This window comes from Ipomoea triloba, chromosome 6, assembly GCF_003576645.1.
Source record: "Ipomoea triloba cultivar NCNSP0323 chromosome 6, ASM357664v1".
Taxonomy (NCBI): Eukaryota; Viridiplantae; Streptophyta; class Magnoliopsida; order Solanales; family Convolvulaceae; genus Ipomoea; species Ipomoea triloba.
Genome location: NC_044921.1, coordinates 20,305,203 through 20,329,427, shown reverse-complemented (window position 1 = coordinate 20,329,427; position 24,225 = coordinate 20,305,203). Strand labels below are relative to the sequence as shown.

The 24,225-nt window shown below is 35.8% G+C and overlaps 3 protein-coding genes across 10 annotated transcripts; 2 read left to right on the top strand and 1 right to left on the bottom strand.

Annotated features, from left to right (window-relative positions):
- Positions 1-2,918: 2,918 nt before the first annotated feature.
- LOC116022970 (nuclear poly(A) polymerase 4-like) lies at positions 2,919-8,620 on the top strand. 8 transcript variants are annotated; one of them, XR_004099334.1, is made up of 12 exons: positions 2,919-3,247; positions 3,368-3,445; positions 4,143-4,250; positions 4,359-4,421; positions 4,497-4,658; positions 4,993-5,106; positions 5,212-5,274; positions 5,413-5,742; positions 5,858-6,022; positions 6,147-7,497; positions 7,951-8,023; positions 8,129-8,620. XR_004099334.1 is itself a non-coding variant. In XM_031263890.1 (10 exons), exons 1-10 carry the CDS (start codon positions 3,116-3,118, stop codon positions 6,780-6,782), a joined length of 1,851 nt encoding a protein of 616 aa, XP_031119750.1. In that variant the 5' UTR covers positions 2,919-3,115; the 3' UTR covers positions 6,783-8,620. The 8 variants fall into 8 exon arrangements, 1 of the variants encoding a protein (XP_031119750.1); XR_004099333.1 differs by having other exon boundaries at positions 8,096-8,620; XR_004099335.1 differs by lacking the exon at positions 7,951-8,023 and having other exon boundaries at positions 8,377-8,620.
- Positions 8,621-10,423: 1,803 nt separating this feature from the next.
- On the top strand, positions 10,424-15,812 carry LOC116022971 (hexokinase-1). Its single transcript, XM_031263891.1, has 9 exons — positions 10,424-10,935; positions 11,568-11,718; positions 11,801-11,983; positions 12,693-12,767; positions 12,904-13,059; positions 13,207-13,305; positions 13,387-13,517; positions 14,764-14,845; positions 15,175-15,812. Exons 1-9 carry the CDS (start codon positions 10,664-10,666, stop codon positions 15,517-15,519), a joined length of 1,494 nt encoding a protein of 497 aa, XP_031119751.1. The 5' UTR covers positions 10,424-10,663; the 3' UTR covers positions 15,520-15,812.
- Positions 15,813-17,126: 1,314 nt separating this feature from the next.
- On the bottom strand, positions 17,127-20,659 carry LOC116022505 (auxin-responsive protein IAA16-like). The gene is made up of 6 exons (XM_031263237.1): positions 19,925-20,659; positions 19,372-19,818; positions 18,232-18,512; positions 17,978-18,125; positions 17,603-17,667; positions 17,127-17,411 (listed from the first exon to the last, which is right to left on the bottom strand). Exons 2-6 carry the CDS (start codon positions 19,758-19,760, stop codon positions 17,389-17,391), a joined length of 906 nt encoding a protein of 301 aa, XP_031119097.1. The 5' UTR covers positions 19,761-19,818; positions 19,925-20,659; the 3' UTR covers positions 17,127-17,388.
- Between the last annotated feature and the right edge of the window lie 3,566 nt (positions 20,660-24,225).

The following is a 24,225-nucleotide window of genomic DNA, read 5'->3' as shown; positions in this document are numbered from 1 at the left end:
CTACAACTAACTAACCTCTTCCAATCCATTATTAAGGTCTGTAATGCATGTCCAATTCTTTCAATCCATTATTAATGAGCATCTGTGAGGTTTGAACTACCTTTGTCTCTCTCCGCCCTGAGTTAGGGTTTATAATTTAATTCATATAATAAATAGGAAAACTGATGTGTTTAACTTTCGAGTTATACTTATTAGGGTTTAGACGTATGGCTCAATTTTTAATAATATAATCTAAGATATAGATTTTGTCTCTTTATTTTTTCTTCAAGTGGTTTTTTGTGTACTTTACAATAAATTCTGCTGGTTCCTATATAAATAAAAGATTTTAATATAATTGTTTAAGTATCAACAATCCTACAACAACTGCCTATCCCCTTTCTCAACCCAAGTCATTTTTTTAAACTTAAAGTTCAATTCTAGTCCGAATGGGCAACTCAGTTAGTCACAAAAGTTAAAGTTTTCAAACAATGATCAAGGATCATATCGAGCCTCACCAGTAACATAAGAGCAATCGGACTCCTAACTTGTGTGCAAATTAACTGCAAATCAGTAAGTAAAGAGCCAATCCTAGTGCGATTTACCAACTTTCTCTTGAGTGGTAACTATTACACAATACACTGTTTGTAAACTATTACACAATACACGTGAACACAGCTTCAAATAGTGGACTTGATGAGTTCTCTATTCATCTCAAATCTTACAAAGTTAATTAAATGAGGCCTCAATAACTAGTATCTTTATTTGAAATAATTTGGCCAGAAGTCCAAATTAAAACTTTGATATTAACACTTTATTTCTCGATCGTGCATGTGGTGCCTACCAAATAGTTAAAGTAAATAAGCTTTCCCACCATTCAAAAAAAAAAAAAAAACTTTTTCCCTTCTTTTTAATTTGCGACATATATATGTACGTAACATTATTCTAACGACGAAACGTACCTGTCGTGCACTAATAGTTTTGTTACATGATTTTGGCAGTACTGTGCAGTGTTTGATAACGAAAGGAACTTTACGCTCTAACAGAACCATATAACCATATCCAGACTTTTGGCCACTCAAAGTAGTTTGAATATAATGGATTCAAAATTAATCCAAAGGTTTCGCAAAATTCTTAGGGGGAGGTGTATATATTAACATGTCTTTTGTGTGTATATATATTACTCCATACTAAATATATATTATATTACTCAAAGATTTTATATTATAGTATGTGCCTCGGTGGGTAGTTGAACAAATGGGAAGAAAACCTTCCCTGTGGCTGTGACATTTCACCAGAAGTAGCAAAGATTATGGTTTAGTTTTTCAAATTTTTGAAGTAGTTGCTGCCTTGTTTGGTTCAAAATCAATACATGCATCTCATTCACAATAATTACTCTCATTGATATGATCCACTTCTTTAATCTCTTTTGCTCAAAAGTGGGTTTTCAAACTTTCCATTTGAGATTTGAGAAGTAGTGATTTACAGCTTGGGCAAAGTGATGATGATTGTAAGCCTATGAACATATTCCAATTCAAATGATTTTCTTCTAATTACAATTTAATTCCTTTATTATTTTTAATTACGTCTCATCCCACATATCTTTATTTTAATTTCTGGCAGTTTTTGACATTGGATTCATGTACTTTTGTCATAGCACTAGTTTTACACTCACAAATTTAATGATGAGTATTTAAATAAGTAATTTAAAATATATCGATGCAATATTATTTAAATGAGCCTACAATTGACTTGAACATGTTCGACCTATTTTGAAATTTAAACGGGCATGCGTGAAGTTTTGAGTTTAATCTTGTCTACTTCTTTCAACTTTTTTGTTATGTTTTATTTTTTTTTATTCACTTTCATTTTTTCTTTCCTAATCACACATACAAAAACTCATAAAAAACCACACCAAAATCTTCACTATTGAGAAAGGTCTTAGTCACTATAAATCAAGACCATCTTCCTCTTTAATCATCATATATTCTTGGGCAAATTATGCTATGGACTCGAGTCCACCATGCAAGGTGAACCTATGTCCATATTCATAATTTAAAAGCTGTTCACAATTTTAGAATTCTATATTCACAATTTTAAATCTCAATATACAAAATTATATTACTCAGTATTCACAATTTTGTTATACTATTGCATATAGAGTTATGAAATTGTGAATATAGAGTTCTATAATTGTAAACATAAAATTCTGTAATTGTAAATATAGAATTGAAAAATTATGAACATAGGATTCAAAAACTGTGAACATAATACTCTAAATTTATACAAATAGAGTACTAAAATTATGAACATGAGTCTGAACTTACTTAACATCCATGACGTAACAACCAATATTTTTCTCAAAACACCAGTCTACGGGCCCTTTGCCTTCTGCATGGTCTAAAAATAATATTAGGTAGGCTAGTTATCTTTGTTGGGCTTGAATTTGGGCCATTTAGCTTGATTGGCTTCCCCTAATCTATTTTTAGGCTGTCAACATGCGTGGCATGCTGCAATATAGAATGCTAGACTTATAGGAAGCTATTTTTTAAAATTATTTTTAATAAATCAAATATAAAAGTGGAAATATATGTGAAACAAAAACTTAACCTAATAATTATTACTCAACATTTCTAAAAAAAAATTAAAATTATTACTCAACATTAGCCCAATGAACGTAAAAAAAAAAGGAGATGAAATCACAAGAAAAAAGCAAAAGAGAAACTACAATAAATTATTATGAATAAAGAGAACGTGAATCTAAAAGTTTTTTTTTTTAAAAAAAAAAAGAAGAGAAAAATAGACATTACACGTAATTGCCTATGTGAAAAGGGGAAACTTATTATATATAAAAAAAAATTAAAAAAAAATTAAAAAACGAAAGAAAACGCGGAGGACCTTTTATTATATCTTTTAGAAAAAAAAAAATCTCACATTCCTATTCCCAATAGAATTCAAAATTCGATTTCCTAAATTCTTTCTTTAATATGTTCGTTCGTTCCTGATACGAAGATTTGTGAAATATACTAGGGTTTCGATTCTCGGAATATTACTTAGGTTTTGGTTGGCCTCCTTCGTGGGATTGAGCATTGGTTTTCTGCTCTTCATTTTGGAGATCACTCGAGAGGATCAAGGAAAGATGGTTACTTCGGATAGTTCGAGTGATTCGCCGCCACTGCCGCCGATACCGAAACAGTACGGTGTGATAAAGCCGTTGTCTCTCTCGGGACCGACCGACGCCGATATTCGGAGAACTAAGGAGTTGGAAAAGGTACGGCTTTTCTGTTCCCCCCTCAATTGTGATGCTATTTGGTAATCGATTTTTGGTTACGCTGTATATTTCTCCCCTCTTTTCTAATGCGTTCTTGATTCAACGGTGCCGTTTTCTCAGTTTTTGGAAGATTCTGGCCTGTACGAGAGTGCCGAAGAGACTGCGAAAAGAGAACATGTTCTTTCCCGCCTGAAACAGGTATGCCAATTCCTACTAGTATAATCGTTTTAATTAATGGGGCGTTTGAATTTAATTATTATTGGGATGATCGGTTAAATAATCCCTTTTTACGCAGTTTTTGTTTTTAATTCACAAGTAACTTGGAGTAGATTATTGATTATTATAATTTGCAATCATAAACTATACCAAACGTCATTGTCATAAACTATGGGACAAAGGAGTTTTTTAATGCATAGACTCATCATTGTATTTACTTATCCATAAATGGAAAGAAATGGGTGTTTAAAGTTGAAGAAGCAGTTCTATTGGCTAACCCTTAGTCAATGTAAACAATTTTGATAATAAAAAGCGTTTGATTAAAATATTAAATAACTTGGTATTAATCTTCTATCTTTAGTTCCTGAAAGATTTTACATGCATACAACTTATCAACAAAACATTAAAAAAAAAAAAAAAGATTCACACACAAAAAAAGTATTTATAATATATTGGATAGAATGAGAAGTGGTGTTTGTGTCATCTAATCTATTATTTAGTGTCCATAAGTATATTGCAAGTCAACAAATTATTAAAGGAAAACTGTGAGCTGCACTATATAATTTATGTACTGGAAAGTAGTCATTGCCTCTCTTTTCCATCTATTTGACATTTAGCATATCTGTCCTTCATATCTATCTATAGATATTATCTGACATTCCCATGTCCCTTTGTCAAGATTTTGAAGGACTGGGTAAAGGGACTCACACGATTGAGAGGATACAGTGATCAGGTGGTTGAGGATGCAAATGCTGTGCTTTACACGTTTGGTTCTTATCGACTTGGAGTAAGGAGCTTCCTTCAGTGTTTCACACTCCATGGCATTCTTTTTTTGAGTACGTGCACGTACACTTATTTATTTTGCTTAACTTACCATAGGATCATTGTTCTACAGGTGCATGGGCCTGGAGCAGATATAGATGCACTTTGTGTTGGTCCTTCATATGTGAACCGGGAGGTAAGTTTCAGTGTGTATTCTGAAGCCGGGCATCAGTATTAAGGTTTCTATTTGACTCTCTGCCCTCTTTTTCAGGAAGATTTCTTCTTTATACTGCACAAAATTTTTGCGGGAATGAAAGAAGTCACTGAATTGCGCAGCGTACCAGATGCGCATGTCCCAGTTATGAAATTGAAATTTGATGGTGTATCAATTGATCTCCTGTATGCTAGTATTTCTCTACTGGTTGTACCTGATGTAAGTTTTTATTTTTGTTGGTGGATAGTTTAAGCAGTATTGTTTGTTTAAATTTCTATTGTAAGTTTAGGCAAACACCTGGATTATATTACATAACACAGGCCAGTTCGCCTGTGTTTTCCAACTTTTAAATTGGAAAACAAGGGAGCTTTTCCACTTTGGAGAAAGAAAAAACTACCCATTCTCTCTTTTACTTTTTATTTTTCCAAAATTTTATATTTATTGAACATGCCCTAATCTATTTACTGTAGTTTTCAGATTGGTTTATTGAGGATAGCACATTATAGAATTTCTTTCAATATGTATTAATGCTGTGGTTCTTAATTGTGGACAGAATTTGGACATATCCAATGTGTCTGTGTTGTACAATGTTGATGAGCCAACGGCACGGAGCCTTAATGGATGCAGGGTTGCTGATCAAATTCTCAAGCTTGTCCCAAATGTTGAGGTAATTTTCTATAAATATGAATGTTGAACCTGAAATTGGAAATAAAACAATGAGTAATTTTTTTAAAAATGTCCATAGAACTAATCTCAAACTTCTGAACTCCAGAATTTCAGGACAACTCTACGATGTGTGAAGTTTTGGGCTAAAAAACGTGGCATTTATTCAAATGTGAGTCTTTTTCATATTTTCTTTTCCCCTGCTTTTATTTTGAGTATTGTCATCTTTCCTTTTGCCATTTTCTGTCTCTCATTTTCTTAATACAATTTTACTTTTCTTGGTCGGTGTTGGGTGCTTATGGTCATTCAGATGATTGGATTTCTTGGAGGTATAAATTGGGCTCTTCTTGTTGCTCGAGTGTGTCAATTGTATCCCAATGCATCTCCTAGTATGCTCGTTTCTCGGTTCTACCGGGTTTATACTTTGTGGAGATGGTCAAATCCCTTGATGCTTTGTGAAATAGAGGATTTTGAGCTTGGATTTTCAGTATGGGATCCTCGTAAAAATCATTGGGACAGAATACATCAGATGGCAATTATAACACCAGTGTACCCATGCATGAATTCTAGCTACAATGTCTCAGCAAGTACACTTCGGATTCTGACCGAGCAGATCCAGATTGGCAAAAGAATCTGTGAGGTTAGAACGACATAGCTTTTGACTGTTTTGCTTTGAAGTATCACTGCTAATGAAATAATAAGTTAATGCTAGCTATATATTCTGTATTCTACTTTCTTACATTCTCTATGTGCAGGAAATTGAGCTGAATAAAGCGCATTGGGGTGATTTGTTTGAAGATTACTTGTTCTTTGAAAACTACAAAAGTTTTCTGCAAATTGATGTAATTGCAGCCAACATGGATGACTTCCTTGTTTGGAAAGGCCGGATTGAGTCCAGGTTAAGGCAGTTGACTTTGATGGTAATGCCTATTCCTTTAAGTTGTTGCAGTGGCTTTGGCCTCAAATTGCCTTTATGTATGCTTGGAATAAAAAATACATGTATCTCTTGTATATACTATTAGTGGTTTGTATCCATATTTACAGGTAGAGCGGGACACAAATGGGAAATTGCAGTGCCATCCTCATCCTCAGGAATACAGAGATTCGTTCAAACAGTGTGCCCATGGTTCCTTCTTTATAGGATTGCAGAGGAAACAAGGGGAGGTCACTCAAGAAACTGAGCAATTTGATATGCGTGGGACAGTTGATGAGTTCCGGCATCAAGTGAGTATGTATAGTTATTGGAGACCAGGAATGGAAGTGTATATATATCATGTTCGTAGAAAGCAGATACCTCCATATGTGTTTTCAGAGGGTTATAAACAAACCCGACAACAAAAGCTGAGCCAGCTGCAGAATGAGAAATCTTCTTGCAGAGGAGATGAAGTTTGTAGGTCTGCATTAGGTGTAGAGTGCTCGAAAAAGAGAAGGGAGCGTGAAGGGTCTGAAGAGGAGCACAAGTGCAGAAATAAAAGACAATTGGTTAGCATTCAAAGGGCAGATTCAGTTGCTCCTGAAATCCTTGGCAGTCAAAGGAGTGGCAGCTTAATGAAAGAGTGTAACATAGTTTCTCCGACAAATGGAAAAACTGGTGGAGGCAATGGATTTTGTCAAGCTGGAGCTATATTAGCTTCTAGAGCAATTTCAAGTATGCTGGCATGGAATAAATTGATGTCATGAGAGAGGCCTGTGCAGGAATATTGGCACCCTCTAGCAAATGTGTACTTTATGTTATCTTAAAGACCGGTGCCATAAAAATTGAGAGTTGCCTTCGCTGCTGTACCTAACTATGAACCAGACTTCTGGGATATTTACAAGAGGCTCATTTGAACTTGGTGTTTGCTGATGTGTGCAAAACTCATGCACTAGTGGCTGAAAATGGATTGTGGAAGTTTTTGAGGTTTCAATGTGAATTCACTTTTTGGTGAAGTTTCTATTTTTCATGAAGTCTATTGCCCATATCATCTTGGTCTTCAGTAATTGATATCAGTGTCTGGATGGAGAAGGTTGTTGCAGATTTTAGAGGACTTCACTAGCTGTTTTCTCTATGCTACAGATGTTCAAGCCTTCTTAAGTCATCAACTAAAATCATGACAAAGTCTGAAACCCCCCAGTGCTAGAATGTCTGGCTCAATGGATTCTCAATTTTGGACGATCAATATCCAATATATGAATGGCAGCATGCTCAACGGACAAGTATAGTCTCATTTCATGTCTTAGTTGTATAGGAGAGTTAGGAGGCACATCATGAAAGAAATTTATGAAGTCCTCTTTTATGGAAGCTTGATATCCGTTCAGTGCTTACCCAAGGTAATAATCTTGGTTTTTTGGCAAATGTGCAACACAATCAAGAACCAAGAAAGATGAACAGAAGAACATCATCAGACCGATATAGGTAGTACAAATCACTCTTTGATGGTCTTACACTCACACTTCATATCCTCGTTCTGAAGAAATTTATTAGAAAAACATCAGTTCAAATAAAATAGGAAAAAAGTTCTTAAGAAAGAAGATCAACTTCATACAGGCATGTCTGAAAAATTCTTACATGGGCATAGACTTAGTTACAAACAATAAGAGAAAAGATAGAAAAAAAAAAATTGATGTCCACTGAGGAAATGTATGCAGTGTGAGCTTCTAATAATAGTTGCTGTGAGTTGTGTAGGGCTTTGTGAGTAGTGACTATGCAAGAATGTATCCACTTGTCCATGTTTGTTTTTCTCATTCTTCTATGCATGAGCTTCAACTGTATGCATAAAATAGTTTTTGATATGGTAGTTTCATACGGAGTAGATTTTAAGAGAGTAGTTTCTAGCTGTATAACCCATTGCGATTCTCTTTGTTGAAGCTGAGTGCTAGGATGGACTGGTAACTTCAGGGGATCAACTTGACAGAGAATCTACTCTAATTGACATGACTAGGTGCATTGAATTTGAGTTATAAATTTCGCTTTTCTGTTTCACGTCATACTCATTTTCATCATCATCCCATAGTTTGCTGGTTGTGTTGTGTTGGTTCCCTCATAGAGCCAGGTTGAGTCACATCAGTGGGCATGAGACAGATTCATGAAAATCCAGGTTCTGAAAGGTCGAAATATCAAAGCAGACAGAAACTAGCCGCCCGCTTCAACTAAAATATTGTTGTTGGCAGCATCAGTGGTACATCATAGACTCATGATCTGAAAGAACAAAAATTCAAAGCACAGAGAAAGCAAGATTTTCGAGTAAGTAATATTTTACTCGCTCATTATTATTATTTTTTATGTCATTTCCAGGGAGGAGATGAAAGCAAAACATCAGAGCTGTTTCTAACAGAGAAGAAAGGAGAAACCGAGGAGGTGCTATGGAGGATGGGGGTTTGTGGCATCATGGTGTTCATAGTATAGATACACTACTTTGTAACTTTGTTACCATTTTTCTGTACCCAAACAACATTTCTTTAGCTAAATGAATGAATTTTATTTTGTAATGGTGACATTTATCTTTCTGTCAATATCAATGCTCTGGGCATACTGCAAACATCTCAGTTTCTTATTATAGTCCTCTTATTTCCCAAGATGGGGTCCTATATTAGCTTCATTTGTACTATGTGGTCAGGCATAGTGCCTTAAAACACACATTTTCTTGCTGGAGTTTTTTTGATTCCAGGGAGTCATTCTTTCAGAATTGGATTACGAAACACTCACGTTTGGCATTTGGCATTTGGGATTGGGTTTAATTTATCCTTATTCCCCAATTTGTAACTTTACCAAATTGGTTAGGTTTCATTCTAATCATCAAAGGTACACACCCAACTTCCTGGATAAACTTGAAGGCCACCCTACCTGCCTCTCAAGTCTCACCTAATGTCCTACCCAATTTGATTATTCCCTTTCCAAATTTAAAATATCTTCTTTATATATTAAATTTAATCTTGTCCCAAATCAATATGAAACAGTTTTTTTCTTGCCCACGTGATTAGGCGTATAAATATCTAATTTGTTAATTTTTGTTTTTTTTTTTGGGGGGTAAGAATGTAAGATAACATATACATTATAATTTATAAGTAGTTCCTAAGAAGTAATAAAATTAAAATATTTTATGCACATGCGGAATGAGAAATTCGAAAATATATTCTTTATCAGAAAATTGGGAATTTATTTGCCCACAATTTAAGGTCACGATTCCCGGGATACGGAACCAAACGCTTTATCAGAAAATATTTTTGGATCCCAAATCCCAATGGATGCTGACAAATTAGCACGTGAGATATTTATGACTTTATGTAGACCCTGTAGCACTCATACTCAATATTGTCATATTTGACCCACATATTATAAAAATCTAATTAATTATTATGATAATTATGGTAAATAATATAAGAAAATTCCTAAGAATACCTATTATTTCATGTATTATATTTAAATATTTTAAAACTAACAAATCATTTTAAAAAAATATATTTTACTTTTATGCTCATTTTAAAAATAAAAATCAATCATATCAATTTGTACGAGAAAATAAAAAAATACAATTTGACAAGAAATATCATATTTCTTCTTGTTAATTTTTTTTTTCCTTTTATAATGTCTTTATTTTTTATTATTTATTCTAAAAACAAAAAGAGTAATATTTTGATAATTTATAGAAATTAGTTAGTAATATTTATTAGAGAAAATATCATTTTTAGTCCCTCAACTATAATACATGTATCAATTTTGGTCCTTGACTATTAAAAATTGGATCAAATTAGGTCCATGAATATTCAATTTGTATCACTTTTGGTCCTTGACTATTAACATTTTCAAATTAGGTGCATGACTATTCATTTTGTATCACATTTGATCCTGCCGTTAAATTTTTCCGGCCAAATTTCCGGCGAAGTCATCGGGGGTGACCCGCGTTTTTTATTTTATTTTTTTTATTTTTAAGTTTTTTTTTATTTAAAAGTTACGTAGTATTAAAATAATTTTTAAAATAAAAATTAAATAAATTAGTCGGTCCCGATGACTTCGCCAAAAATTTGGCCGGAAAATTTAACGACAGGACTAAATATGATACAAAATAAATAGTCATGCACCTAATTTGAAAATGTTAATAGTCAAGGAACAAAAGTAATACAAATTGAATAGTCATGGACCTAATTTAAAATTTTTAATAGTCAAGAACCAAAATTAATACATGTATTATAGTTAATGTACTAAAAATGATAATTTCTCTATTTATTAAAGTGCGGTGTCTCTAACTTTTTAAATTTTGGGAAAAAGGACATTTAAAAAAAAAACAAAGATACTGTAAAAGTATCCAACACATATAATGGTTTAAAATTCAGTGTTTCGTCATCGTACCCACACCACCTTCCCCTTTAGTTAACAAAAACAATAATTAAAAAAAAAAAGTCACTCTTCAAGAAAGCTTAATAGCTCCCCTCCGACCTTCCTTCAATTTCTGCCCATTTTTCGTTTTCCGTCATCCTCTGATCGGATCGCTTTTCTGCTTCAACCCCACTCTCCAAAATCCCATTTTTATTTTCTTTTTTCCAATTTTCCAGTTTTGTTTTTTCCCTGAAATTTGGGGGAGAAAATGAGGAAGGCTGCTGTCGGGGCTGCGGTGGTTGGGGCGGCGGCGGTGTGCGCCGTGGCGGCGCTGGTGGTCCGCCACCGCATGAGGAAATCGAGCAAGTGGGCCCGGTGCGTGTCCATTCTCCGCGAATTCGAGGAGAAATGCGGGACCCCAGATGCCAAGCTCAAGCAGTTGGCCGATGCCATGGTGGTGGAGATGCACGCCGGACTCGCCTCCGAGGGCGGCAGCAAGCTCAAGATGCTCATCAGCTATGTCGATAATCTCCCCACTGGGTCAGCTTTCTACTCTCTCTCTCTGTCTCATATTTACTTGTAGTTTCATTTTAAGGGAACTCCTTGAGTTGGTGTATTCTTGGGCCTCTAGATTTTGCAAATCTTCTGGTTTCTTGTTGATTTACTTAAAAAGAAGAAGAAGAAAAAAACAATCTTTACTTCAATGATGACAGTAAGGACAAATTAGGAGTTTTACTTCCAAAGTCTTCTGGGGGGCTAGTGGATTCATTATTATCAAGTGCAGCTAGGAGCCCAGGAATTGATTTGGGAATTAGATGGGATAATCTTAGAATACTTTAGATGGAATTGGGAAGACATTTTATATATACTACATATTTTGTTGTAAATTTTAGAGAAATGTATTACTCCATAAAAGGCTTCACTTTTGCTGCTATGGTCTATGGCTTTTAGTGGGGTTTCCTTGTTTCCAGGAGTGAGATTGTTGGTTTAAGTTTCTGACATTTATAATTTCAGTATTAGGTCTCATGGAATTAATACAACACATACTTCCTTTTCATGTAGAAGAGTTTGAATTTTGAAATCAAGCGTGCTAAATATTTAGAGTAGTCTGCATACTAACAACATGTGGTTAAGAAAAGTATCCCTAAAAGCTCTCTTTTTATACTCCTAAGTGATGAAGATGGAGTTTTTTATGCCCTGGATCTTGGTGGGACGAATTTTCGTGTGTTGCGGGTGCAGTTGGGAGGGAAAGCTGGTGGTATTGTACATCAAGAGTTCACTGAGGCATCTATTCCTCCTAATTTGATGGTTGGCACGGCAGATGTTAGTGCTTATTTTCTCTAGATTGCTTATGGTTACAGCTACATGACCTTTGAGCTACCTATTGATGTTGGTATGGTTTCAGGCCCTTTTTGACTATATTGCGGAAAAACTTGCAAACTTTGTTGCAGAAGAAGAACAAAAATTTAATCAACCTCCTGGTAGGCAGAGGGAACTGGGTTTCACCTTTTCGTTCCCCGTAATGCAGACTTCTATTAATTCTGGGAACCTTATCAGGTGGACCAAAGGCTTCTCGATTGATGATATGGTAAGTGATAACCCCTTTTTGTCTGTTTGTGTTTCTTTACCTCCATTCTTTACAATAATTCTCCTTAGAAGAAATGTTTGATTTTTGTTAAACCCTTATCTTGTGCTTAGTTATTTACTTACCAATCTGATCCTTTAAATTTATGCTGAGTTATTGCTAGTTTTATGGTATATGTGTTTCATGCAGTATACTTATTTGTTTGCCAATTGAATTTTAGTTTATGGGACTAAAATTGGTAGAGAAGTAAATACAATTTTTAATTTTTTGAATTCATACTTTCATCTTATTAATGTTCAAAAATTGTTAGGAGGATAGCGTTCCTGTCACCAATAAAGCACAAGAAGTAGATAGCATATGTATCTAGTGGTTTTGATGACAAACTAGAACAGTAGTTATCTGTTGCTCCTATAAGAGTTAATGCCACTTTGGTCCTATATTTTCAAATCAACCAAATTCAATTCAAAATGTCCATAATGACTTCATATGAAGAAGGGTGAAGTTCGGTGAAAGTGGGGGCATTTCAAACATTTTGGATAAAATATGGTAAACTTGTAAAAGTCGAGGGACTAGAAGTGGTGGAATTGATAGTTGAAGACCAAATGTAGAAATGCCACTATAGTCGAGGGACCAAAGTGGCATTATCTTCTCCTATAATGAATTTTGCATTTCATGTCTAAAGAAATGCAGAACTGATTCTCTCAATTTATAGGTTGGCAAAGATGTAGTTGCGGAACTGTCAAAGGCCTTGGAGAGAAAAGGTGTTGATATGCGAGTGTCAGCTCTGGTAAGTCTGCTTGGTCAGTAGTCAAGAATGAAATTGTTCATTTTCTATGGCAGTGAAGACACAAAGAGATTAAGTTTTGTTTCAGAACTTATTTAAATTTGAGTTGAGTTCTATATGCATCAATGCGTGATTGAAGGTCAATGATACAATCGGAACATTGGCTGGTGGTAGATACTCGAACAAAGATGTAGCTGTTGCGGTGATCTTGGGTACCGGAACTAATGCAGCATATGTTGAACGGGCTCAGGCAATTCCAAAGTGGCATGGTCCTCTCCCTAAATCTGGAGAGATGGTTAGAAATTTTACGATGACTATAGATCTTTTTGTTTCTTCATTACATGTATATGCAATTTGCTAAGCTTAAAGAAAATTATCCGTCTTCTATTATAATTTATAAACCAAGGAAATAATTAGTAAAGCCTTTTACACTTCACCGCAGGTTATCAACATGGAGTGGGGTAATTTTAGGGCATCGCATCTTCCCTTGACAAAGTATGATAATGCCTTGGATGCTGAAAGTTTGAATCCCGGTGAACAGGTGATTGTTTTTTGATCCCTACCCTTTTGACAGAAGCTTTGTGGTTGAAAGAATGTGAATGGTATTTCAATTTTGTTACAGATATTTGAGAAGATCACCTCCGGCATGTATTTGGGGGAAATTTTACGTAGAGTTTTGCTCAAAATGGCTGAAGAAGCTGCTATTTTTGGCGATGAGGTCCCACCAAAACTCCAGTGTCCATTTATATTAAGGTATTTCTTAAGATTCTGAGTATCTTTAACAAGTATTTTTCGAGAGCCTCCTTCTGCAGTTCCTTAGATCTTCAATGTCTGGGTTGTGCACTTGGTAAATCCTGTCTTATGACCCTAGCCGTCAAAAGCCCACAGGGAGATAAATTAGCCTAGGTTGCCCATAACTGGTCAGCTCAAACCAAGAAGGCCAATAGGCTGCTCCCGCTGTATCTACTGTTTTTGCCAATCTGTTTACCTGCCCCTAGCGTTCCTTGAAATCTATCAGTCCAGTTTTCTTTTTCTGTTTTTTTTTTTTTTTTTGGTCTTTGGTTCCAAGATATTGGGTATATGTGAATCACAAGACATTACGCTTTAGTTGGATTAAGCGAGCACTGCTTTTTAACTACTTTCGTTGTTGATTGTCCTGCTAATTCTGTTTTATTTCCTATTTTGGGATGCCCCTTAACTTTGTCTTCTACGGGGTATGGAAAAAGTTTTTTACTTTATTACATATTTTTTCTATTTTACCCTTAGACGGAATATCATTTAAAAATAACACGATACTACCGGCCCCCATTTAACCACTTATTTTAGGTATATCACTAACAACTCAAAAATATTTGTATCCTTGAAAACCATGTCAGAAGTCATGAAGACAAAGGTTATGGGAGGGGGAGAATAATATTTATTGATTTTCGTCTCCCCTATGTTTTATTCTAATTGTTGTTACCAACCCAAAGGGCATTTATCCTAATTCCACCACAAAAGTTAGCTCAACGGTGGAGGTTTGATCCAACCCTTATTAACTACTCCATGACCTCCCTCAAGAACTGATGCGGGTTTCCATCGATAGCTGCTCAATCTTTTTTCCAGTCCATTTGCAAAACAGTAATTTTACTCATAATTGTACAATCTAAGCCAAATCGATTACTTCATCAATTAAAGGTTTTTAAGCTAAATGTTTCATCTTTAGCATTGTTGTATAGTACATGTAACTCAGAAGACTGTTCTGTTTGTAGTTTTAGTTGAAGGGGTCTTGATGATAGCCAATTGCCAAAATCTGAGGTGTTCAAATGAGCTGATTTAGCTTTTGCTGGATAATTAACCGATAAGCAAAAGGATAATGAATCTTATTATTGAACTTTTGCTCCCATCTTCCCCTTTACCTAGGTTTTTAATTCTTCTTATTTTCTTTATTTTATTGCATTAAGTTGCTTCTCTATCTATATTCTGCCAAATAGCATTGAATACTTACATATAAATGCAGGACGCCTCATATGTCAGCTATGCATCACGATGCAACCCCTGATTTAAAGGTGGTCGGTGACAAATTGAAGGATATTCTAGAGGTATACCCTGTAAATGTACATCTTTTTGGTTATTACGGGTTTATGCATTATCTGTTGCTTTCATGAGGCCCCATTTTGGATCCAAAATCCTTCTATCGGTGAACAAGTTTTAATTATTGGATGTCCTCTATTTCATGTCATGCCTCTTTTTGGCTTTCGAGGTTATACTAGTTGTTATTATATGGGAAATGAAAAATTGTCAATAAAACAATCTTTTTTTTTTTGAGTACTATTGACCCTGTTACATGTAGTATCTGTCAATAAAACAATCTTATTTGTAGCATTTCATTCAAATTTCATATCATAAGTGTCATTTTTTTGTTCCTCAGATACCCAATACCTCGTTGAAAGTAAGGAGAGTAGTGGTTGAACTGTGCAACATTATTGCGACACGCGGGGCACGACTTGCGGCTGCCGGGATCTTGGGCATCCTGAAGAAGATGGGAAGAGACACGCCAAGAAGTGGTGGGTCAGCGAAGACGGTGATAGCTATGGATGGTGGATTGTACGAGCACTACACAGAATACCGGAATTGCTTAGAGACTACTCTGAACGAACTGGTTGGCGAGGAAATGGCAGCCCACGTTGTGTTCGAGCACTCAGTTGATGGTTCGGGCATTGGAGCTGCTCTCCTTGCAGCCTCGCACTCGCTGTACCTCGAAGATAAGTCCTAAGTGCTTTGAAAACTCGAAAAAAACCTCGTTTGCTAGACCCTGCTTTCACTTTTCGTCTGATTCTTATCTCGCCTTTTTGCTCCCCCGACCAATTCTCTACAAAAGTTGCTGTTTATGTTGAGTAGTTTAGGAGATTGCGGCATGGCATATTTTGCCGTACAACATTCATTCTGGATAATTATTCTGAGGAAACCATTTGTCATAATGGATTGCCAGTTCTGCCCCCTGACTATATGTGCTAAACAGTCCATTAGGGGTAATAAAATTGAGAATTGAGTTGTTGATCTCTGATATCTCAACTGTTGTTGGGTACTGCGTTTTTGCTTCATATTTTTCAGCACAGTTTGTCTCTTGCTGCTGATGCACTCATAAAAGTCAGATCTTGATATTCAACATGTGGCAATCTTTATGAATTTTCATTGCCTTTTAGGATAACAATTTACATTTGTCTCTGGGTACATGCTCCCATCTACCCTGCATTGATCGATTTTGAAAGAAAAATTTTCACGAGTAGTGAGTGGGGTTCGTTTGGGTCAATAGATATCTTTCAAGGAAAGTCGAATTTACAACATTGTAGTTTCTAAGCCAATTATCTGACGGTCTGACCAACTTGGATAGCTAATATTATTTATATAATTGATATTGATATTAGTGCATGTTGACACATGATTGAGGTTGGATGTTCAAAACATTCACCTATTAGAGTGAGCCCAACGGTTTGTTTTTTGTTCTGGATTTTGTAGCTATAACAAGGAAAGAGGAAAGAGGAATTTAAAATAAAATTAAAAATAAAAAAATAAAAAATAAAAATAAAAAAGCAAATGACGGCCACTTTGACGCGCCAGCTAGGTGCGACTAGTGTAAGAAACACGCACTAAGGCTATCCATATTAGTGGTTTCTCCGTCTTTGAGACTAATGCAAGAAACATGCACTAAGGCTATCCATATTAGTGGTTTCTCTGTCTTTGTCTTTGAGACTAATGCAAGAAACACGCACTAAGCACTAAGGCTATTCACATCAGTGGTTTATCCAAATATGGCTTATGTGAAGGAGAGAGAGAAGGAGGAGAGAGAAAAGAGAAAAGTTGAGTTCTTTATGCAAGTGATGGTTTTTTGTGAGGCTCGGAGGAGAAAGAAAAAGGAGAAGACAAGCGCAGCAACATGCATGACCAGCACCGATTGTGTCCAGCTGCACGTGCCCTCTAACAAAATCATTACTATTGAGGATGCCCAAACTAGTTCTTTTTTTTTTTTTTTTAAATAGTCAATAGGTCCCACAAAAAACTCACCTAGTACAAGAATCCAAACTCTCTCTTTCTTACCCCCCTCACCTCCCTTCACTAGAAAACCCACCTAATACTACTATTGGAGAAGCTCTTTATGGCATGGGTCGATTGATAGATGTATGTATCCTAATTCGAATCCACCCCATTGCGATCTCTATACATGACTCTATGGCTCCAAAACCATGTGTGCAGTAATTTCTTTTAGCAGTACTGGTGAGGAATTGAAATTTTATGCTCTAAATAATTGACCAGAACTTGAGAAGAGTTTGAGATTTCATTCCCAGGTTTATGATTCAAGAAACAAACATAGATAGGTAACAGTTACAAATACTTGGTAAGAAAATTTTACTGGTAAAAACATCTGGTTGTCTGTTTTTTCATACACAACTAACTTTTGGGGAGACTATAATCCAAAAGTATAATAAAGGCAAGTGAAATTATCATATCATCCCAAATCCAAAAGTCATAATCTACATACAATCTCTCTTTCTGCTCAAACACCATCAATTTTTGCTCTCTCTAATTTGTCAGTTGCAGAAACAACAACTTCTGCACACAAATGGCTGCTTCATCTTCCTAAACCTCAAAGCTTCACCTGCTTCCCACCTGAAACACAACACTAGTTAGAGTAGGGGTACAAACGAGCCGAGCTGAGCTCGAGCTCGGTAAAAAAGAGCCTTCTCGAGCTCGACCAATGATGCTCGAGCAGCTCGATTGTTCTGCACAAGTTAGAGCAAGGGAATTATCCACATTTGAATCCAAAACATCGAAACAATAAAAAGAGAAGTCGGGCTCACATCTTAGCGTGGAAAGTTCAGAGCTTTTCAACACGCGCAGCCTCTTCACAGCAGACACGAACATGCTGCCAAGCACACAACAAAAATCTTTAACAATGTGTAAAAGTCAATGGAATCTGGAGAGGCATATTCGTGTGATCGTGTTATGATCTGTAGTGGTTAACAAGAACATGCTTCCCTTGGCTTATTTAATGCAGACTGAGAGGAGAATTATAATTGAAAATTGCAGAGGCTATAAATATTCTGCCCAAATCAAAGATAAGAGATCATCTAGGCAGGCTTTAAAGATTTAGGATCAGATGTGGGGAATATTAAAAAGAAGAGATCAAATTAAGAGAGCATCAGATCCATTGTGTTTAGGACTTAGGAGCTTACTGCCAAGGGACATCCCCAACAAGCATCCTGTCCCCTTCATTATCCTCATAAACAAGGGTATATTCCCCGCTCCCATCCAGCAACCCCGTAATGGCTTTCTCGCCTTCTTCCTTGTTCCATTTTCCACCAGCACAAGGTTCATTTTGCGCTACACGCAAAAAAGAAGCAAAACCACTTTAGAACATAGTCGTTATTCGTTAACCATAGCAACCTTAAATGTCAACTAGTTAGTTATCCAGGCAATGGTAAAGAACCTGCAAGAAGTCCTCTAAACAGTTCATCAACAGCCGAGGAAAGCTTGTCATAGCTGTCATAGGCTTTAAGGTCCACTTTCCTTCCAATGGGAACCCCATCCATGTTGATCTTAACAAACAAGCCTTTCTGGTTACTACTTTCCATGGGTTTTTCACTGGAAGCCTTGTTTGGGACCACATTTTGGGCCTCAGAAACTGGTTTCTGAGAGCTGCTGCTACTTGCAAGATTCTTCCTAAATGAACGCAGTGGAGGCCACCCCACAACTGGAGCAGCAGCAGTCCTTTTGTTTCAAATGTTACATCAACATACAACACAAGTCAGCACTTAGATCCATATGATTCTTGGACTAACCAAACTCACAAATCAGACATGGGGAAAATAAGATTGCATATTGAGATGGTAAATCTTATATTATATTAACTCAAGCTTAATCACAATTTTTCAAAGGTATGGCATATGATAGAGATAGTTCTCAACTTGTACAATCAATATGCACAACAACATATATACACATAATAGGCATGGGGTGTGGGTAAGGACACAAAACCAAGTCCTGGGGCCAGTGTGAGAGTTACCCCTAATGTAGTGAGCACAAGACATGGTCGTCCCACCTAATGTGATGTGGAATCTCAGTGATTTATCTATCCACTATCATGTTGGGTGGGTCGGAGAGTGGGGCTCGAGGAAATTTGGACTTTGGTGGGCAAGAATAGGCATGAAAAGTAACAAATTGCATAACCATGAAAGGAAAATGTTGGGAAAAGGGATTAATGATGAAAGTTATATATTTTTTTCCCAAAATAATGTAAAGGAAGAAGTAATTAATGAGGTGGTAAGTATGTACAAAAGTAAAGGAGCAAGTGAGCAACATAGCAGGCCTTCACAATCATAGAAAAGCACATAGTTTCACAAAAGCAGACATAAACAATCAGAAAAAATAAAATAAAGAAATTAGCCCAAGAAATCAATTGTCCATGGCAGGCAGTGATGAAAAAAAAAAAAGTAGAAAGCTATAGTGCATGGACCACCAGGACATGATCTGGTAGCAAAGCGTGAAATAGTGAATATCCTCTGTCCAAAAGAAAAACAACAGTGAATAAAAGAAAAGGGTGGGTGGGTGGGTGGGGGGGGGGGGCTACCTTTTCTGAGAGGTGTTGAGCACAGCTGTGGCTGTTGTATTTGCAGGTGGTGAGTCTGAGAATGCCTTCTTTTCTGAACAACTCTGCACCTCTACTCCTTTGTTGCAACCAGGCTGTGATGATTCCTCTGGCCTCACAGTCACACCCATACCTTGATGCTGAGAACTCAGCTGAAGAAATGAAGAGAACTTGTGGGGGTGGGGGGCTTGACCTCCATTAACACACTCCATAAACCCTCTCTTCCCACCATTATTGTTACAGAAATACCCAAAACTGAGAAGTGAAGACTCCTCCCTTCCTCTCATGGACCACCCTCCATCTGGTGGACCAAGCCTCAGCTCAAGCTTTTCCTCCTCATACCTTTCACCCTTTCTTGAATATTCCTCCATCTCTTTTGTCTCAACAATACAATACCCACTCTCAATAAACACAACCACAACCAAACAACTGCAAAAAAAGAAACCAACAAGGTATTATCTTTCAAGGCAAAAAGAAAAGAAAAGGTGATACATAGTAAAGTCAACAAGAAGAAAATAAAGATTAAATTTTTTACCTTAAAACTCTATCCAAAACTGAAAGCAAAGGAAACCCACATCCTTAAACCTCAAGAAAAGCAGCAATCTTTAAAACCCAGGCTATCAAAACCAAGAAACCACCCAAAAACCTCACGAGCGGTCACCAGAGAAACCCCAAAAGAAACGTGGGAAGTGAGAGGTACTGGTGTAGTAATGGTTCTTGGAGTGTGATATAAAAGCTATATAAATAAATAAACTGAAAATCTTGCCGGGCTGTCTCTCCGTAGGGAGTTGCAGAGTGGGTGTTAGAGCATTGGGTGCATGGGATAGCCGCAGTAAATGTGGGGGAGTAAAATATAAGGAAGCGAAAAAGAAGAAAAAGAGTATAGAAGCAGAGGAGATTCTGTTCAGTCGAAGGATGTCCAAACGGAATTGCTTCAAATCGCACGCAACCCACACCTCTCTGTCTCTCTCTCTTTCTAAATTCCAGAAGAAAAAAGCAATGCTCTTTTTCTGAATTGTGTGAGAGAAAGAAAAGAGTGTATACCCCTATATTATAGACTGCCACGACGCCTACTCACCTACTTTTATCTTATTATTATATTATAAATATATAGATATAGATTATATCACCACACAGGCACAAACACACTCCCCCAAACACTGCCCCCCTGTGAATAGTGGTGGCTTGTATGAATGAAATTCCTCCTATTAATGAATTGCAAAAGTTGAAAGAAATGCAGAGGCTGCTATTGTTTATGGGATATGCCCGAATGATGTTTAGAGAGAGAAACGAAGAGTATCGTGAAAAAAGTAAGAGAGAGAGAGAGGGGAAAGAGTGGACTTGGATTAGAATTGCATGATCCATCCATCGTTGGGGAGGAGCCGTGCAATAAAGACATGCAGGCCGAGCAGATCCCTTGATTTTGTCTGTTTCCCCCTTTTCTCCGGCCAGGGTTTAAGCCACAACCCAATTCATTTGTTTGTGTTACAACTTACAATCTAAATTTTATCTCTATAACTGAGTCGATCAGAGCCTTATTTTTATAGCGACTAGTAAAGTAAAGTTATTGACTTATTTTTAAATTGATCGACTAGTAAAAGGCACATTAATTATATGACATGGAGAATATAATTGTGCTATTATGACAATGATGTCCCTATTTCTTTCACCATTTTGGCTTGTAACAATGATAACGGATCAAAATATACGGAACGACTTTATCAAATCTAAATTAGTTTTATACTACATAATTTGAATACCAAATGCTATATATACACAAATATTGAAAGTAATTCTAACCAAATTGATCAACTTGTTAACTTGATAATTACAAGATTACAAGTTTAAATCTCAACGAGAGCGGCCTTCTGGTCACGAATTTTGCAAGCCATTAAAAAAAAAAAACTTTCTAACGGAATGATTTAAAGTAGTGTAATGAAAGAGGGGCACAAGAATGATTCAAAGAGTTTATAGTCTAATTAGTAGGTTTTGTTGTTTCCTCAAAGTCGAACACCCTAAACAACACTCAACTGTTAATGCGTCAAAAAGACAGAGATTAACAACCTAATTGCCTGATTACTAATTTTGTTGGAAAAAAAAATTAATTCGTAAAAATCCAGGTTACGTTACACTACCCATCCTTTGAAATTCAAACCTACGCTTTGCCAAATTAGTCAAATGGACGACTAAATTTTGGTTGCAAGTTCACGTGTGGATGTCGTCCTTCTTCAGTATTGATGAATCTACAAAGCAAACATACTATCCTACGGCCCCTAGCCTACACTATAGACCTTGGAATTCTGTCATTTCTTGTTCACAAAATTATTTTTATTTTTCATTGTCATATCATCATCTAATTTATGATTAATAAGTTTTCCAAATTGATGTGAATGGTGGCACGTAGCTTACATATCCGATTATTTATGTCAACGGTCATACAGTCTAATAACAAAATGTTGAGTTTATTAAAAAAAAATGCATATGATAAAGGTTTAACTATTAAAAATAAAATATTTTACAGTGATGATTTGTATAGATATTTATCTGATATGTATGGAACAACATTTACTTCTCCTGAAAGGTTAAATTCTCAATCCTAAGAGGTTCTTATATACCGGCTCGGCAAAGCATTTAGGAATATGTAAATCATGGTGAATAGCTCAGCAGACAGTCAAATGTCAGTGTGCATTTTGGACATAATTCCCACACAGTCATTGCCACACTTTGGAACAACATTTACTGTTCAATATGTAGTGTTCAAACTAGAAGAATTATGAGAGAATACGGAGTGGTAAGGCTTCGTGAAAGGTGTATGGCTTGGTAGAGTGTGTGTAGTGTGTCCTTCATGTGGTAGAGCGCGGAGTCATTTATATACCCTGAAAATGAAGTAGTAACACATTCATAGATGCATATGAGTCGAGTTTTCAAAATATTCATGGCAAGACCAGTTGAACCCTCAAAGTTGTAGTACTATCGTTTACGAATTTATGCCTCCATTATTCGATAATAATAATAATAACTAGTATGTAAAAATGAACTTCCAAAAAGTTAATTAAATTGAATTGCTGAAGTAGATTGCATCATTTCTCTATTTTTTTAAACCATTATTGTTCTTAGTAGCAACTCTTTTCTAATTAAAAGAAATTAATACATGATTGTTGTGATAAGCTTTGAACTTCTAATCATTAATTTGGTAGTCTTGACCCATCATCATACAAGATTCCTTTCCATACTTAGAAACTTCTCTCATTGATTATGTTATCTTTTTGGCTAAATGTACAATTCTTGTGCACTGTGTACAATGTTTTCAACTAAGTAATAATGCTATAATTAATTATAGGAATTTGAGGGTGGCAGAAAGTGTTACCAATTATGATTAATTGAGGCATAGTGTGAGGGTACTAAGGTAATTGGGCGCCGAAAGGAGAAAGCGCGGTTGAAGCAGTGAAGTGGGGAGTTAGCTAAGTTTGACCCGGAAAGTTGAATCATGAGTGAAAGCGAACCGGGAACATGTGCGCGGTTGGCTTCTTTGGAGTATGTGGTCGGCCGGTCTGATTTTCTAGTGGTTTGGATATTAAGAAAAGCCGTCGTGCCTCGCGAGGCTATCTCAGTCTTTTAGGTGTGTAATGTAAATAACTAATTCAGTTTTTTTATATGTAATGTAGAATTTTTAATTTACGAATACATTGATTAATCCCTTTATTAGATTGTAAGTATTTTTAAAAGTGAGAAAGCTAATATATAAATTTAAGGTTTGTTTATACCTAAAGTCAATGATTGATTCATTGACATTTGTTCAAAGATGAATGAGTTCATTCTACTCATGTTTGAAGGTAGCTTAGTTCAATCTATCAATCATTAAAAAGTTTTACTCTAGCAACAGTTTGGAGGTTCGTATCCCATTTGAAACTTGAAGAGTCATAAATAAACCTTGATCGACCAGAGGTGATGAAGACACGTTATTGACAGTGTGTATGAGCAAGGGTAGGTAATTGGGTGTTACCTTGCAAATTAAGATTACATTTGTGTAAGACCATTTTACGGATCATTATCTGTGCGACGAGTCGGGTCTAGTTGGATCAACAAGCAAATTGTCATACTTATATGTCAAATGTAATAACACTAATAAATACTAAAATGGTTATTATAAATAAGTAAAAATGTAATATTTTTTATGTTTTAATGTAAAAATATTATATTTTCAATCAAAATATTATATTTGTGCGTATAAGTATTACATTTTCGTATTGATTTGACCTAAATATTGCTTGGGAATTATAATATAATACTGTAGCTTCTCACTGCCACGTGTCTTCTTGAATACATATTTTGGGGACCGCTTGGCAATGCCTCCGGCAGTCCACGTCCGCGCGTGTACTAATCTTGACTTTCTTAACCCTCTAGCATGCCTGAGCTTTATGGCTTATGGCCTTTTATTACCACAAGTCAGCGAAGGAGTAGTTAATCATTGTCCTCTTGTCTAATTTAGCAGTTTTAGTGTTAAATTGCCTTGAAAATTAATCTCTAATGATTATTCTATTATTTTTTATTCATTTATAACATTAATTTTATTAACTGTTAATCAATTCACAAATAATTAATTAATTATTAATAAATATGGATACAGAATTATTATTACTGATGTAGATGGATATATCTATCTGCATTAATAGTTTTTACCTAGTTCAAAGTCTATGGTCATGGTATATTAGTATCAATTCATTAAATAATCTATTCTCTTTTGAAAAGGTCTACTTTAATATTTGTCTTTCTGCTTTCTTGATTAATTTCTTGAAAGGGGTACCCTGGCATCAAGTGTGCTTCGAACTTGGTTGT

Bases quoted from the DNA above. Each gene is read 5' to 3' on its own strand.
- LOC116022505 (XM_031263237.1), bottom strand. From the start codon at position 19,760: ATGGAGGAATATTCAAGAAAGGGTGAAAGGTATGAGGAGGAAAAGCTT. The intron at 18,513-19,371 runs GTAGCCCCCCCC...TTGAAACAAAAG, and splicing joins CTCAACACCTCTCAGAAAAG to GACTGCTGCTGCTCCAGTTG. The intron at 18,126-18,231 runs GTTCTTTACCAT...TTTTGCGTGTAG, and splicing joins GTTTAGAGGACTTCTTGCAG to CGCAAAATGAACCTTGTGCT.
- LOC116022971 (XM_031263891.1), top strand. From the start codon at position 10,664: ATGAGGAAGGCTGCTGTCGGGGCTGCGGTGGTTGGGGCGGCGGCGGTG. The intron at 12,768-12,903 runs GTAAGTCTGCTT...GCGTGATTGAAG, and splicing joins ATATGCGAGTGTCAGCTCTG to GTCAATGATACAATCGGAAC. The intron at 14,846-15,174 runs GTATACCCTGTA...TTTGTTCCTCAG, and splicing joins AATTGAAGGATATTCTAGAG to ATACCCAATACCTCGTTGAA.
- LOC116022970 (XM_031263890.1), top strand. From the start codon at position 3,116: ATGGTTACTTCGGATAGTTCGAGTGATTCGCCGCCACTGCCGCCGATA. The intron at 3,446-4,142 runs GTATGCCAATTC...CCCTTTGTCAAG, and splicing joins TTCTTTCCCGCCTGAAACAG to ATTTTGAAGGACTGGGTAAA. The intron at 4,659-4,992 runs GTAAGTTTTTAT...AATTGTGGACAG, and splicing joins CTCTACTGGTTGTACCTGAT to AATTTGGACATATCCAATGT.